The sequence below is a fragment of the Lactuca virosa genome, chromosome 7 (genome assembly GCF_052849685.1).
Source record: "Lactuca virosa cultivar CGN04683 chromosome 7, Lactuca_virosa_CGN04683_v6, whole genome shotgun sequence".
NCBI classification, from domain to species: Eukaryota; Viridiplantae; Streptophyta; class Magnoliopsida; order Asterales; family Asteraceae; genus Lactuca; species Lactuca virosa.
In genome coordinates, this window is record NC_136432.1 from 5,786,438 (window position 1) to 5,802,518 (window position 16,081).

At 37.7% G+C, this 16,081-nt stretch overlaps 1 protein-coding gene and 1 pseudogene across 2 annotated transcripts; one reads left to right on the forward strand and one right to left on the reverse strand.

The window, feature by feature from the left end:
• Nucleotides 1-584: 584 nt before the first annotated feature.
• LOC145126154 (ferric reduction oxidase 2-like) lies at nucleotides 585-4,731 on the forward strand (annotated as a pseudogene). The gene is made up of 8 exons (XR_013716357.1): nucleotides 585-751; nucleotides 972-1,074; nucleotides 1,156-1,353; nucleotides 1,465-1,699; nucleotides 2,358-2,685; nucleotides 2,768-3,011; nucleotides 3,479-4,185; nucleotides 4,395-4,731. The product of XR_013716357.1 is annotated as a ferric reduction oxidase 2-like (transcript).
• Nucleotides 4,732-14,279: 9,548 nt separating this feature from the next.
• On the reverse strand, nucleotides 14,280-15,875 carry LOC145126346 (uncharacterized). Its single transcript, XM_079061730.1, has 2 exons — nucleotides 15,633-15,875; nucleotides 14,280-14,474 (listed from the first exon to the last, which is right to left on the reverse strand). The coding sequence occupies exons 1-2, from the start codon at nucleotides 15,873-15,875 to the stop codon at nucleotides 14,280-14,282; spliced, it is 438 nt and encodes a 145-aa protein (XP_078917856.1).
• Nucleotides 15,876-16,081: the final 206 nt, after the last annotated feature.

Sequence of the window (16,081 nt, forward strand, 5' to 3'; positions counted from 1 at the left end):
TATCGTTGGGACTTGGGATATATGAACTGCTGAAAATTTGCATCTCAACCTACCAAACCAATTAAACCACGATATAACACATGCAAATAAAATGTTGTTATATATATTTATAAAATAGGAATAGTACATGCAAATAAAAATGGTGAATTGTAATATCTAAGCGTTTACAAAACACTAAACAATATTATAGGAATGTCAGAATTTTAACATTAGTGACGATCATTATTGAAAATTTGCACCTCAACCTACCAAACCAAACCACAATATAACACATGCAAATTTATATATGTTACTTAACTTGTAATATATATACAACTAACCACTGCATGCATGCAGGTTAATTAAATACAAATTCGAGATTCTCTTAACCTGGTGGTCAACTTATCTTTTTATGACACATACAAGCATGAAAAGATATGTATATACATACATACATATATTTCCAACATTAAAAATGGTGCATTTCCAAATATGCCCTTCTCACACTCACTCACACTCAGTCTAATTGACTAATTCTCGAACTACATCCGACCACTTCTATAAATAGCAACATCTCTCTTTATTCTTCAAGTAAATCAGCTAGAGAAAGAAAATCTAAAGATAGAGTGCATGAAGATAATCAAAGGGCTTGCGATGTTGGTGTTTGTAGGGTACCTTTTCCTATGGGTGATGACACCAACCTATGTCTTCAAGCAAAAGTGGCTCGTTCGGGTTCGAGCCCACACCACTTCTACTTACTTTGGAACTCAAGGTTTGTTCCATCTCTCTAACCACCATATTTTTCTTTTGTATGATACACACTGGCAGAGTTACTTGGGGCAGTGGGGTGATGTAGCATCCCAAAAAAAGTTCTTTTGTGTATTAATTTTTTATATTTGAACGTATAGTAAGATCTTGTATTCTCCATTTTTATTGTTAGTTGTACACCATATTTGATTCAACTTGTAATCATTACATGTATATACTTTCAGGTCCAACGATGTTGCTCTATTCATTCCCTGTTTTGTTCATGGCTGTCATGGGCAGTGTGTATCTGCATTTAAGGAAAAAATCGAACCAAAACCGCATTGAAGGGTATATTAGTTATTTCACTTGAATACTTTCTAAAAGTGTTATTACTCCAAATAAATGATTTTATTTTTCTCCAAGTTTCAGGCAAAAAGAAGCTACCAATGGTAACTTAACTATATGGAGAAGGCCCATGATCGTTAAAAGTCTGGGAATCGTCTCAAAAATCGAGCTTGCTTTCTTTATAATGTTTATCGCTCTTCTTGTCTGGTCTTTCACGACGTACTTACATGTCAGTTTTGCCAAAATTACCCCTCAATCGGCTGCAAAAAAAGGAGAAAAAGTGTACGTGAATCGATATCTTACTTTTACCTTTTCCTGTTCCTCGAGTCTAGTTAGATCAATCGCGTCAAATTTGATTTTATGTCTTATTTTGATTGTTGTTTTGGATGATAGTTGGGAATCGCAATTGGATTCAGTGGCCCTAAGGTTGGGACTAATTGGTAATATATGTCTAGCATTCTTGTTTTTCCCTGTGACTCGAGGCTCATCTATCCTGCCATTGTTTGGTCTCACTTCCGAAGCGAGTGTCAAGTATCACATATGGCTCGGGCATATCATGATGACCCTCTTCTCTTCTCATGGCGTTTGTTACATCATTTATTGGATTGTAACCAACCAAACATCAGAGGTATATATTATTTGATTCATGGTACCTTTCAGTTAAAATTAAAATAGTCAAGTGTTTTAAGTCCGGGAACATTGATATAGTTTTATAAAAAAATGTTATTTTGATTACTTAAAAATGTACATTTTTTAAAAATTATATAAAAATATCAAATGTTGAACAGTGGTGGGTGCGGGGGGGATCCAACTTTGAGAACTTTTTTACAAGTGTATGGCTTAGAAGTCCTGAAAGTATTCCACCAGTTAATTTTGGAAGTACATATCATGATATGAAGTGCGCTATGGATGCGTGAAATCTTTTTCCTAAAAAAGAGTCCAACTTTTGTGTGGTCCAAAATTATTGAACAAGTGGTCTTTTTTGTCAATTTGAACTCTACAAAGAAAGTGATTGTTGAATTCAAAGTACTTTTAACATCAAGGATATAATGTTAATTTTAGTTTTAAACTTATTACTTATGATTGTGTGATAGTATATACAAATACAAACTGCATATACATATTATAATAACATTAGTAACACCATGATTTAATGGAACTATTTTAGATGCCATAGTTTTTTTTCCCTTGGCATGAAGTAGGATAATTATACCTCGATGTGGTTTGTAGAAGTGTTTTTTTTTTTTTAATGTTTATGACATTTTCTATTATAATGTTGGATTTAGATGTTGAAATGGGCAAAAACCGATATATCAAATGTAGCGGGAGAGTTGTCTCTGTTATCAGGATTGATCATGTGGGCAACAACTTTTCCACAGATTAGACGAAAGATGTTCGAGGTTTTCTTCTATACTCATCACTTGTACATCCTTTTCATTGTCTTCTTCGTGTTCCATGTCGGCATAGGTTACACATCCATCATGCTTCCTGGATTCTACCTCTTCTTGATTGATCGGTTCCTAAGATTTCTACAATCAAAGGAAAACGTTCGTTTGATTTCTACTCGTGTTCTTTTATGCGAAACTCTCGAGCTTAACTTCTCCAAGAGCCAAGGTACCATCAATCACAATAGAATATAACAAATATATAAATATTTATGAATATTTATGTGATAACCATTTCATTGATTTAATAGATTTAAATTATACACCGACGAGTATCATATTCATCAATGTTCCAAGTATTTCAAAGACTCAATGACATCCATTCACAATTACCTCAAGTAGTAATCTGGAACCTGAGAAGCTAAGTGTTATGATCAAAAGTGAAGGTAGTTGGTCTAAGAAGCTTTATCAAATATTATCATCTCCAAACCTTGTTGATCGGCTTAATGTTTGCGTTGAAGGACCTTATGGACCTATCTCGACTAATTTCCTAAGGTAAAAAATGTCATGAGAATATTTTGTGTTAGGTTTAATCTCTTTCTCTATGTGTGTGTGTGTGTGTGCGTATGTGTGTATATATATATATATATATATATATATATATATATATATATATATATATATATATATATATATATATATATATATATATATAGAGAGAGAGAGAGAGAGAGAGAGAGAGTATGCTTCTTTTTTATTTCATCAAGTCTATTTAGTTAAATAAATTTGATAAAATGCCGACACGTGTGGAGAGATGTAATGGAAAAAATATAAGAGATCAAATTTGTACAAAGTTTGGAGTTAACGGGAAAGCCTATTTTCCACAAATTTTCTATTAAATAATTATTTATAAGAAAAAAAAACTAAAAAATGACTACACAAATAATTTTATTAGATCATATCTTGACCCATAAGTCCATTAAGTGAAAAAAAAATGCATCTTAATGAAGCTATGGTTGCAGGCATGACATCTTAGTGATGGTGAGCGGAGGAAGCGGGATCACACCGTTTATCTCAATATTTAGGGAGCTTTTTTTCACAGTTGAAACCTTAAAATGTAAGACACCAAAGATACTCATGATAAGTGTCTTTAAAGACTCTTTCGATCTCATAATGTTAGAATTGTTCTTACCGACATCTGGTGCACCTATGGATTTTTCAAAACTAGAAATACAAATTGAGGCCTATGTGACAAGAGAAAAGCAACCAACGATTGATGATAAGAAACAGGTTCGAACCATTTGGCTCAAACCAAATCCTTCATATGCGCCAATAACACCTATTTTAGGACAAAATGGGTGGTTATGGCTTGGCGCAATTATTTCTTGTTCTTTTGTTGTTTTCCTTTTATCTATCGGACTTTTAACACGATTCTACATCTACCCTATTGATAAAAACACAAACAAAGTGTACCCTTATGGGTCGAAGGGGGTGATGAATATGTTGCTCATTTGTGTGTCTATAATGGTAGCATGTAGTTTGGGTTTTTGGTGGAACAAGGAAAAAAATGCAATAGGCTTGAAGCAAATTCAAAACATGGAGGGAGCCACACCCGTTGCCTCACCTAATTCTTTGTTTTATAACACAGAAAGAGAGCTTGAAAGCCTACCCCAACAATCACTCATTCAGTCTATAAATGTGCATTACGGTGAAAGACCAAATCTTAAGAGTAAGTTCATTTTAAACCTTTCCAAAACATTTAAATTAATATTATATACTCTTATAGATCCTCTTAAATTTCATTCTAAAGGAAAGTTAAGAGAATCATATGGTATTTTAATGTTTACCTTGTGATTTTCAAAACTTATACATATCTATTTTGATCCTTTTTAATTTGAAATTCCAAAATTTGGAAACTAATACTTGTGTTTATTTTAGGAATGTTGTTTAAGCAAAAAGAATCAAGTGTTGGAGTTCTTGTTTGTGGACCAAAAAAGATGAGGCATGAGGTTGCAAACATATGTTCATCAGGGTTGGCTTTAAACTTGCATTTTGAATCCATAAGTTTTAATTGGTGATAAAGCTTCTTCTTTTTTTTTTTGATGATGGACACCTTTTCTTTTAGGGTTCTAAAGGTCAAGATTTTGAATTCAATTCTGATAAGGTTTGAAAATGGAAATGTGTGTCTATCTATGTATAGGAAACAAGGATTAAATCTTTCCATTTGATTGTAAAATTGAAATACATTTAAAAAAAGATCTATCTACGCCAACAATGGGATGATTGTGGTACTTTTTATATTTATATTTACTTTTATGTTTGAGAATGAATGTAAGGCATGTGTGTACACTTGTATTTCTATCTTGTACACTTATATTTATAAATTACTATATAAAATTTATAATACTCATTTTTCTATCTCTAGATGATGTGTGACACATTAACACACACACACACACACACACACTCTCTCTCTCTCTCTCTCTCTCCCTCTCTCTCTCTCTTTCTTTCTTTCTTTCTTTCTTTCTTTCTCTCTCTCTCTCTCTCTCTCTCTCTCTCTCTCTCGATAGAAGCTCGATGAGGATATACAATGAGTTGTTAAGCCATAGATAAGCTAGACCCTCATTATGACACCATGTAAGATACTATGATACAAATTCTTTGTTTAGTTTCCAAAACAACCCTTATGAAGAGATGGTAGACTATAGTGTATATAGAGACATATAGGACAACATGACACCAATATATTATGCATTAACAACTTTTTGAGAGTAAACTAAGATCTCCACATATATCATCATGATATCACATCCAACATCTTGCACTATCATGGCTTAAGACATCACTATATATCATCATCGTGCTTACTTTAGAGGAATGTTAAGGTATTACATATCAGTGCAATATGCTTAACATATCACTATATATCCTCGTCGAGCCTACATGTATATGGTTATACTATAATGTTGTCTATGGTTATTTTGCACTGTTTCCATGATTGATATTGTTGTCTTTTATGGTTCTGTCAGTTGATGTACTTTTTGTTATGTCATCTAGTTGTCATGACTAAGATTGTTGTTTGTTGTGGTTGTGTTATTTGATATAGTGTAGTTGTCATGCTAGGTTACTTGTTATTGTCATTATTTGTATTAGATGTGGATTTAATCATATCATATCATATAGGGTGTATGTGTTGTTGATGTTTGTCATCAATTAGGTATGATGACAACCACCTATCATTCTAGATGTATTAGTGGACTATAGTGGGCTACCTACCAATAGGTGTTTCTGAGGTCTTTTAATCACAATATGTTTGCATACAAGTTTCCCCCAAGGTTACTCATCTCCTCCATTTTAACCTATAATGTAGGTAGGAATCCCCTAAGTCACGTGGTCACTACTGTTTGTAGGTTTGTTGTGTTGAGATTACGAATATGGTGGGAAACTAGTGTATTCACTTGCATTGTTGTTCACATATCGTATAAACATATTGCTTTTTGTTTGATGTATATATCGTTGTTGCTTTTTCTTTCATGTTTTGCTATCTGTTGTTGATTTGTTGTGATGTTTGTTATGTTGTTTGTACTACTCATATAAATGATATGTTGGATCAAAACTTATGTGTCTCGTTAGACTTTCTACTCTGACAATTTTTGATGTGTGTCTTATGTAACATATTTAGAGCACTTGAAGTTGAGAGATGAGGTTTTTGAGTGATTAGGAGATCCTTGTTATTTTAGCTTACAATTTGAACTTAGTGTATTCTTATGTTTTTACTGATGTGTTGATGATTGAGTAGACATCCACACATCCCTGATTGTTTAAATATTTTTGATGAATTTAAAATTGTAACATCCTGATATTGAGGTAATTCCAAATTTTAACCCTAAGTATGAAGATAATTGCATTTTAGCCCTTGTGTGTGAGAAATGTTGAAAAATGGCCCATAGTGGCATTTTTGTAAATTATGGGTAGTGTGCACGTACGCTGGGCGTACGCGGTGAGACTCTAAACCCTAAAATTTAGGGTTTGGACCCTATTTAAGCATCCTTATGGCCTCCAAGTCTATTCTCTCATCAACCTCCATCACCTCATTCGACCTTAGAAAACCCTAGTCCCTTGTTTGAGCATTCTTGACCTTTGGTGTGCATTTTGGTCACCTTGAAGGTGGGAGAAGGAAGTAGAATCACTTTGGAAGCTTGAAGAATGTTTGGATCTGGAATCCTTATCTACCTAACAACCTTTAAGAGGTATAAAGTTCTGAACTTCGCTTGCATTCCTTTAGATCTTGTTAGTTCTTGATTCATGAAGCATTTTGGTCCCAAGTCTTGACCTTTATGAGTATGGCATGCTCCAGCCCATATAAGCTACCCTTTCAGACGTTTTGAGATGTATAGAAGCATAAAAATATGATCTTGGATCTTATTTATTCCCCATGATTGTGCTAGGATGTCCTAGTAGATTAAGAAGTTAGGTTTGTTGGTATTAAGAATTTCTAGCCATGCGAAGTCATAAAGTTGGAAACTTTATGACTTACAATGTTATTTTGGGGTTAAATCTGGATTTGGGCGTAAGGAATTGATGTATTAAGCTCTTAATAAGAAGTTGAGGTGACCAGGTGCGTACGTTGGGCATACCAAATGGTACACTGTGCGTACACGGTTAAACCCTCGACTTCTTGGTCAAGAGGAGAACGCCCCGCGTTCAACTAGGAATGCCCAACGTACTCGGTTGGGTTGACTCATCTGGTTTGTTGACTTTGACCTTTTGACCAAGGTTGACCTAAGAGTAGTTTGAGTATTTTAGGACTTTTAGGATTATTCACTAAGCTTAGGTCACCAGTTTCGTTTAGGTGATCAGTAGAGTTGGTGTTGGAGTTGTACTCGGTTCTGTGTACTTTTCTGCTATTCGTCAAACTCAGAGGTGAGTTTTCCTCACCGTACGTGTGGGTCGAAGGCACCAATGCTGGCACACTAGATTATGTATCCTGGTTATAGGATAGTGATATACTTGTTTATGGATGATTAATAGATCTGTATGATTATTTGTATTTGTTGGATCTGTGTTTGTGGTTATATGTTACATATGTCGACATATTCTATCTGGGTTGAGGTTGTCATGCTTTGTGCTGAAGGCCAAGACACCCAGGGCGGTCCAGTCAGGTCGAAGGCCTGTAGAGCGGTCCAGATAGGCTGTAGTCCCTGCGAGGCGGTCCAGTCAGGCCGAAGGCTCATGTTTATATGATTTTGTTTGTTATGTTATGTAGTGGTACTTTGGGGAACTCAATAATCTTTGGTTTATAGTTTTAGTACATTGTTTCAGTTACTTCAGAGGATTGTGGGAAAGCGAAGGCATGATCGTGCACATCTTCCTATTTTTATGATAATGGATCTTGGGATACTTTGATTTTGAATAAAACTTTTGAAACAATGGTTTTGTAAACACTTTATGGATGAAATGGGTTGTATTTGAAAATTTTAAATTTCTATGAATTTTTGGGTTGTTACAAGTTGGTATTAGAGCCTTGGTTTGAGAGAATTGGATGAGCATTCTTGTGAATCCATACTCAAACTAAGGAACTAGAAAAGTTTTTAAATGGTTTTCAAAAGTAACCAAGGAAGGATACGATACATACGATCAGCTGGAGCAAGGAAGTATACCGTAAGTTACCACACTGTTATTTGATATGATATTTATGATAGAGTAGCATGCTAGTGATAGGCTAGGGATCTTCAGGAATTGCATGATAGAATTGCCTGATAGCCTAAGGTTACTTCTTGTATGAAATCGATATCATTACTGTAGTTGCTTAGTGTATGCATCATATTTGTACATAACTAAGATTTTATAGTCTGAGAATGTTTGGTTTAACCTTATTTCCTATTCCTTGTCTGGTTGTGGGATTAGGGTAAAATCAAGTATTCGAATGTCTATAGGAACCAATGTTATGTATGATTAGCATACACGAGTGCTGTAGGGTTGGTGGAAGTTTCATGGATGAGTATATGTGTGAGCAGTCGGGCAGTTGAGGAATGTTTATCCATTCTCGATAGAGTGAGGATAGGATGTATGCGTATCTTAGATGTTTTATTATTAGGGCGGTTTGTAATGATCCTCTGAGATAAATATGGGTAGGTGTAGAAGGTAGTATGGGATCATACTACTGGAAGCACATGACTCGTGCGCATAACAAGGAAGTCACAACCCCAAGGGTTTTCTTTATTTAGAACAGCTTTTATGGTATAAGACATGTCTGATATATTCTGGTTTATTTTCAGTATGGTGCTCATGAGGGGATCAGGTTCAGGAGCCAGAGTGGGTGGCCAGGATAAGCCAGGATTGACTGAGGATCAAATTCGTGAGATAATTGCTGCTGAGGTGGTTACTGTTGTCCGGGGATTGATTCCGGAGTTGTTTGGGTCTATCAAGACCGCCATGATTGAGCTTTTCAATGATCGTTATGCTGCACTTTCTGAGTCTGTTGTTGCTGCAACTACCACGGTTGTTGCTGCCGTGGGGATTCGAGGGGGGAGAGTTTTCCAGTATCGGGACTTGGACAATACGAAGCCCCCGGTGTTCGATGGAGTTCGGGACCCGATTGTGGTGATGAGGTGTATGTATGATGTGTAGGGGTGTTTCTTCACATGCACTTGCCCTGCTGACTAGAAGGTCAAGTGTGCCCTGAAACTTCTCCGATCAGGGGCGAAGGATTGGTGAAGATTGGTGATTGGCTCGTACACTCCTAACCAGAGAGCTGTTGTGTCTTAGGAGCAGTTCTCTGAGATGTTTCGCATGGGGTATGTTTATTTGGTGGAGAGGGAGAGGCTGAGACGGTGACAGAGATCACCAAGATGTTTACTAAGAGGGCCCTTTTCTGTCATGAGTTTGTTGCTTCTAAGCAAGCTCAAATGAACCGGTACTTGGACATGCTCAAGATGGATATCTGCCAGTTTGTGTCCACCCAGCGTTATGGTACTCTCGCTGAGCTACATGAGGCCGCGAGGAGGCGGGAGATTGAGATAGAGCTCCAGGCAAGGGAGCTGAGGCAGGATCCTATGCAGTCACAGTCTGCAGCAAAGCGGTTCAAGCTCGCTGATTCGAGATCTGGAGGACATAGGGGCCGCACTTGTGGCAAGTGCGACAAGTCTCATGATGGTGCTTTTCGATCTTCATATGGATGCCAAAAATGTGGCAATGAGGGGCATTATGCCAAGGATTGTCGTCAGCAAGCCCTAATACGGATCACCAGGATCTGTTACCACTGTGAGCAGGTTGGCCATATTAAGGCAAACTTTCCCTTGCTCACTACGAGACCAGCGCAAGATCCAAAACCGGCTACCTTGAGGATCATAGATGGGAACCAGGGTAGGGCGGAGCCCCCGAGTGCTCGAGGTCGTGCTTTCCAGCTCAAGACAGAGGATGCCAGGGCTGCGTCGGATATCGTTACTGGTATGTTTCTATTTATCATTCTGTCAGTTATTTTATGATATGCTTATGTTTATGATTCTGCTAGGTACCTTCTTAGTGAATTCCTTGCCTGATCTTGTGCTGTTTGACTCAGGTGCGAGTCGGTTCTTTGTATCTCAGTCTTTTGGTAGGGGTTTTGATATGACTCTTAGGGAGTTGGAGTGTCCGTTGCGGGTTTCTATCGCCAACAAACACGAGATTTCTGCATCAAGTGTTTTTCGGGATTGTGTCTTGGAGATTTTTAGGGTGCCTTACCCAATTGATTTGATCCCTATTCCCATGGGAGATGTATGTGTGGTTGTAGGGATGAACTGGCTGAGTAGATTCGGGGATATGGTCGATTACGAGGGTCAACGGGTGGTAGTTCGAACCCCAAGTAGAGGAGAACTGGTTATTGTGACATACCCCTTTATTCTAAACCGATTCAAAAATTTTCTTTACGCTTTTAAGTATTGAAATGCGGAAGTTCCCAGTTAAATAAATATTTTTGAAATAACAAAAGTTATCTTATTAAAACCTTCGGGATGTCATTCGTTTATATCCAAACATACGTTACAGCGTAAATAAAAAGGTCTTGAAATAACTAATGCAAGCCAATCCTTTATTCCACTCAACATCCTAACTAGGTAATTTCAACTCTGGCTCCACTACTTGTGATGCAATAAAATTAGTGGGTTAGGTTTGGGAAACCTGGTGAGATACGTAGGGTTTTCAAGCCCATAACATTTTAATGATAAAATATCATTCCTGCAAGACATATATCAGGTGTAAATATGTAACTTGTCCTAAGGCCATCTACCTAATCCCAACCGATCCTCACATATCCTAATTTCACAATCATCTGGAAGAATCACCTTACCGGATGAACTATCTAAGAAACTGTTTGACTACACCTTCTAGGAGAGTCCTTGGCTAGTGTAAGTCATATAAGATAACCAATGTTCAAAGATTTTGATGAATATGGCTATCCATTTCATCTACGTCCATGGGTTATAAAGCCATTCTAGCAACGTAATTCACGAGACTGCCTAGAACAGCCAAGTGTTGGTCATCTACTCTGTTCGGTGACCCAGACATACCGTCTGGTTGTCTGATCGGGACCCACCATTTCTGGTCATCCCAGGACGGGGAGCATTACACTCCGATCTGGTCCCACACTCTAACCCAACTATGAGACCTAACCGATGTCAAGCCTATTCGACACTAAGCAATCATTTATAAGTCTTATTCCTCATCTAAGGCAATACTTATATCTAAAGCAATTGATTTCTACAACAATTCCTAATCCTAATTCTACTATATTATCTTTACAAATAGCACATAACACATATAATACAAGCAACATTTAATATATGGATATTTTTAAGTTAAGATTATGTTCTTGATAATAACTACGCACTCACTTAACAAAGTGTCTGGTGATTGGTGAATCGGGCAGAGCTTTGCCTCACACCTTTCTTGAAAGACCTAGATGTACATAACACCACGTCTTAGTCTAGTTTCATACTATGTGGAACTATTATCTTAAAAGTTTAGATTACTCAACAATTCCAAAGTCTACTTCAAGATCAAACAAGTAGGGATCAGCCAGGCAGGACAGTCGGGAGGCATGATCATTTCAACATATAATCTTTCTGAAATCCAACAACCAATCTGATGTAACCATTATAGACACATATCCCATAGTAGATCAATCAACATAACAACTTGGAGTCATTAATAAATCTTAATAATAAGATCCTAGTAATGACTTACAACTATAATTATAAATTAGACAGGGGCAAAGTAAGTGTATCTCGCTTACAGAGTACAATAGACGATAATTGGGATCTAAACGGGTAGAATATTGAAGTAGGTCCTTCCTACACGAAGATTATGGCAAGCTAAGCACTCGAGGGTGTCGCAGGGCTTCGCCGCAGGCTAGAATGAAGAAAAATGGGTTAACTATCGTAATTTTCATAGAGATATCGACTGGAGGGTGTGGGGAGGAGTGAAAGAATGAGTATGTATTTATAGGTGAGTTTGGAGCCTTACGTGCCGCGCAACAGGAGGCGCTCCGCACATAAGGTTGACGTCGATCCACTGGGCTGCCGACACGTGGCACGATCTGGTTGGGGCTACATGGTTGAATTCGCGCGCACGCTACGCGCGACGGGCGTGTGACGTTTTTTATATTTTAAAAATTGCATAACTTCTTCATTCGAGCTCCGTTTTTGACGTTATTTATATCCACAGAAATCGTTCGACGAGATCTACAACTTTCCTTCAGACTCCGTCAGCTAATTTTGACTTCATTTTATTTACACAGGCTTTGCCTATTAAAACCCGTATCAAATGCATAACTCTCACATCCGGCGTCCGTTCTCGATGGTTTTTATATCGTTGGAATCCTAACAAAGAGATCTTCAACTCTCGTTTAGAGTGTTTTGGCTAACAATCTATCGATCTAAAATTCGATATCGATGCACACACTGTTGCGCTTAATTTTAGAAAAATCATAACTTCCTCTAGTGAAGTCAGATTTAGATGATACCTATACGTACAAATTCGCTTTTACGTCATCTATGAATTCCGTTTATACCTCCTAAGCTAAAAAAGCAATCTAATCTAGATTCACTTTTTACGCTATTCATAGCCGTGTCGATTTTATCGCGAGACTTTGGCGCTTCCTAACTTCTTCGTTTTAATTACGAATACTACAACTAGGTTGAGATTATTTTTTGTAAGTGATCTTTTATTTTTTATGTGTATTTTAAATCTTATTTATTTTATTATATAATATATCTTTATATCATATAAAACACATAAACACAAATTATATGAATAATCCTATCTTATTCATTCACAAAATGACTACATGACTTGACCACAAAGGTTACATGTTTGATTACTAAGCCTAGCTTGAAACACAGGCATTACAATTCTCTCCCCCTTATGATGATTCCGTCCCAGAATCATGCGTCATCAAACAGATGTGGATAGCAACTCTTCATGTCACTTTCTGTTTCCCATGTGAGATTTGACCTTGTTGGGTGTTTCCATCGCACTACCACTAAGTCAATCATCTTACGACGTAACTTCTTTGTCTTACGATCGATGATTTCTATAGGCTCTTCAACCAGCCGCCTATCTTCATCGATCCTTAACTCTAAAAGTGGGAGCATATCCACTTCTTCTCTCGAGTACTTCCTCAAATAAAAACATGAAAGGTATTATGGATACCTTCCAGTTAGGTGGGAAATTCAAGATTTTAATCTTGATTCCATATCCTTTGAAGTACCTTGAATGGTCCTAAGAAACGAGGACTCAACTTCCTACACTTTCCGAATCTAATAATTCCCTTCCATGGCGAGACTTTAAGTAAGACTTAATCACCCACATCAAATGTTATCGGTCATTGTTTCTTATCTGCATAACTCTTTTGATGACTTCGGGCAACTAACATCCTTTCCCTAATGACTTTAAGCTTCTCGGCGGTTTGATGTACTATATCCGGACCCGAAAATGCTTCTCTCCCGCTTCTAGCCAAAACGACGGCGTTCGAAACTTCCTTCCATATAGTGCTTCGTAGGGAGGCATCTTGATGCTTGAGTGATAACTATTGTTGTATGCAAATTCGGCCAAGGATAGATGGTCATACCAACTACACAAAAACTCTAAGACACATGCCCGCAACATATCCTCCAAGGTTTGGATAGTTCTCTCACTCTGTCCGTCTTTTTGCGGATGATAGGCAGTACTCAAACACAACTTCGTGCCTAACTCCTCCTGCAGACTTTTCCAAAATCTGGAGGTGAATCTACTGTCTCTATCTGACACAATAGATAAGGGCACTCCATGAATCCTTATGGTTTCCCTTACATAGGGCTCTGCCAACTTATGCATAGACTAATTATCTCGTACGGATATGAAATGCACGCTCTTCATAAGTCGGTCTACTACAACCCATATCATGTCATGACCTCCCTTTGTCTTCGGCAACTTTGTTATGAAGTCCATGGTAAAATCATCCCATTTCCCTATGGGTGCTGCTAAGGGCTCCAGACTCCCATATGGATTCTGATGTTGTTTCTTCACTCTCGCACAAGTTACGCATACCACTACGTAAGTTGCTATGTCGACCTTCATTGTCGACCACCAATAATAGGGCTTCAAGTCTAAGTACATTTTGGTGTTGCATGGGTGTATAGAATACATAGTCTTATGAGATTCTTCCAAGAGAATATCCCCTATCCCACCCATCTTTGGCACCTAAATGCGATTCTTAAACGTCTTCAACCCTTGTTTGTCTTCTTCAAACATGAACGTATTGCCTAGACGTTCCTCCTTCATATCACTCTCAGCTAGAGCTCTTGTCTAAGATTCTTTGATCTTCTCTATAATTGTTGAGATTACTTCAATATTCAACGATCTAGCTCTCTTTCCTTCAAGAATCACCTTTCTACTCAGGGCATCAACTACGATATTTGTTTTACCCGGGTGGTAAAGTATATCGCAATCATAGTACTTGAGTAGCTCCATCCATCGTCTTTGTCTCATATTCAACTCCTTCTGAGCAAAGAGATATCAGATGCTCTTATGATTCGTATACAGTTTTCATTTGGTTCCGTAAAGATAAATCCTCCAATTATTTAGGGCAAAAACCACTGCTGCAGGCTCTAGATCATGAGTCGGATAAGTCTGCTCATGGGGCTTTAGCTGTCTTGAGGCATAAGCTACTACTTTGTCCCTTTGGGTAAGGACACATCCCAATCCAATGTTAGAAGCATCACTGAAAACTGAGAAATCTTTAGTTCCTTCTGGTAGGACGAGGATTGGTGCCTCGCACAATCTCTTCTTCAATTCACCAAAAGCTCTTTCTTGCTTCTCGCTCCAAGTATAGACAACTTCCTTTTTGGCTAGGGTTGTCAATGGAGTCGCAATAGAAGAGAAATTTTGGATGAATCTTCGATAGTAGCCTGCCAATCCCAGAAAACTACGGATTTTAGTGAGACTCTTTGGTGTCTCCCACTTCATTACAACTTCTATCTTTGATGGGTCAACCATAATGCCTTCATGGTTAACTACATGACCCAAGAACTGAATCTCATGTATCCAAAAGTCGCACTTGGAGAACTTTGCATAAAGTTTCTCCCTATTAAGGACTTCCGGTACTTCTCTAAGATGTTTGCCATGATCTTAATTGTTCTTGGAGTAAATCAAGATGTCATCTGTGAACACTATTACTGATTTATTGAGAAAATGTTTACAAACTCGATGCATCAGATTGATGAATGTTGCTGGATAATTTGTTAGTCTGAACGACATAACGAGGAATTCATAGTATCGATATGGGGCTCTAAAGGCCATCTTCTTGATATCTTGCTCCCTAATCCTTAACTGGTGATAACCTGACCTGAGATCAATTTTGGAGAAAACGGTTGCTCCTTACAATCAATCGAACAAGTCATTTATCCTAGGTAAAGGATACTTATTCTTGATCATAGCTTTGTTTAGCTCCCGATAGTCAATACACATTCTCATAGTACCATCCTTATTCTTTAAGAACAGTACTGGAGCTCCCCAGGGTGATGAAATAGGTCTTATAAAACCTTTGTCCAATAACTCCTGGAGTTGTGCCATTAACTCCTTCATCTCCGTCGACGCTAAACGATATGGCGCCTTCGCAATCGGCATCGTGCCTGGAAACAAGTCGATCCTGAATTCTACCTGCCTCTCTGGTGGTAATCCTGGTAATTCATCTGGAAATACCTCAGGAAAGTCTCGCACCACAGGTATATCAGTCATTGCCCTTTTCTCCTTCTTCGCGTCGATTACGTATGCTAGGAATGTCGAACATCCCTTCGATAAGCATCTTATGTACTTCATCATCGTGATGATTCCATATCTTTCTCTACTCTTATCTCCGTAAACGATGACTGACTTTCTTCTAGGTGGACTGATGCGCACCATCTTCCATCTACACAAGATGTCTGCTAGGTTCTCTCCCAACCAATCCATGACAAGAATGAAGTCGAACTCCCTTAACGCAAAAGGTAAAAGCTCTTAATGGAATTCATTCCCATCTAAATCTACATTTATGGCCTCTAACCTATTGCTAACATGTATATTCCTACCGCCAACTACTTCTACTAAGATAGGGGTACTTAGTCTAAGCG

What these genes read in the sequence shown, in the direction of transcription:
- LOC145126346 (XM_079061730.1), bottom strand. Translation starts at nt 15,875, where the DNA reads ATGGTGCGCATCAGTCCACCTAGAAGAAAGTCAGTCATCGTTTACGGA. An exon ending in GATTACCACCAGAGAGGCAG is followed by an intron (nt 14,475 to 15,632) that starts GTAGAATTCAGG and finishes CTCTTTGCTCAG; the next exon opens with AAGGAGTTGAATATGAGACA.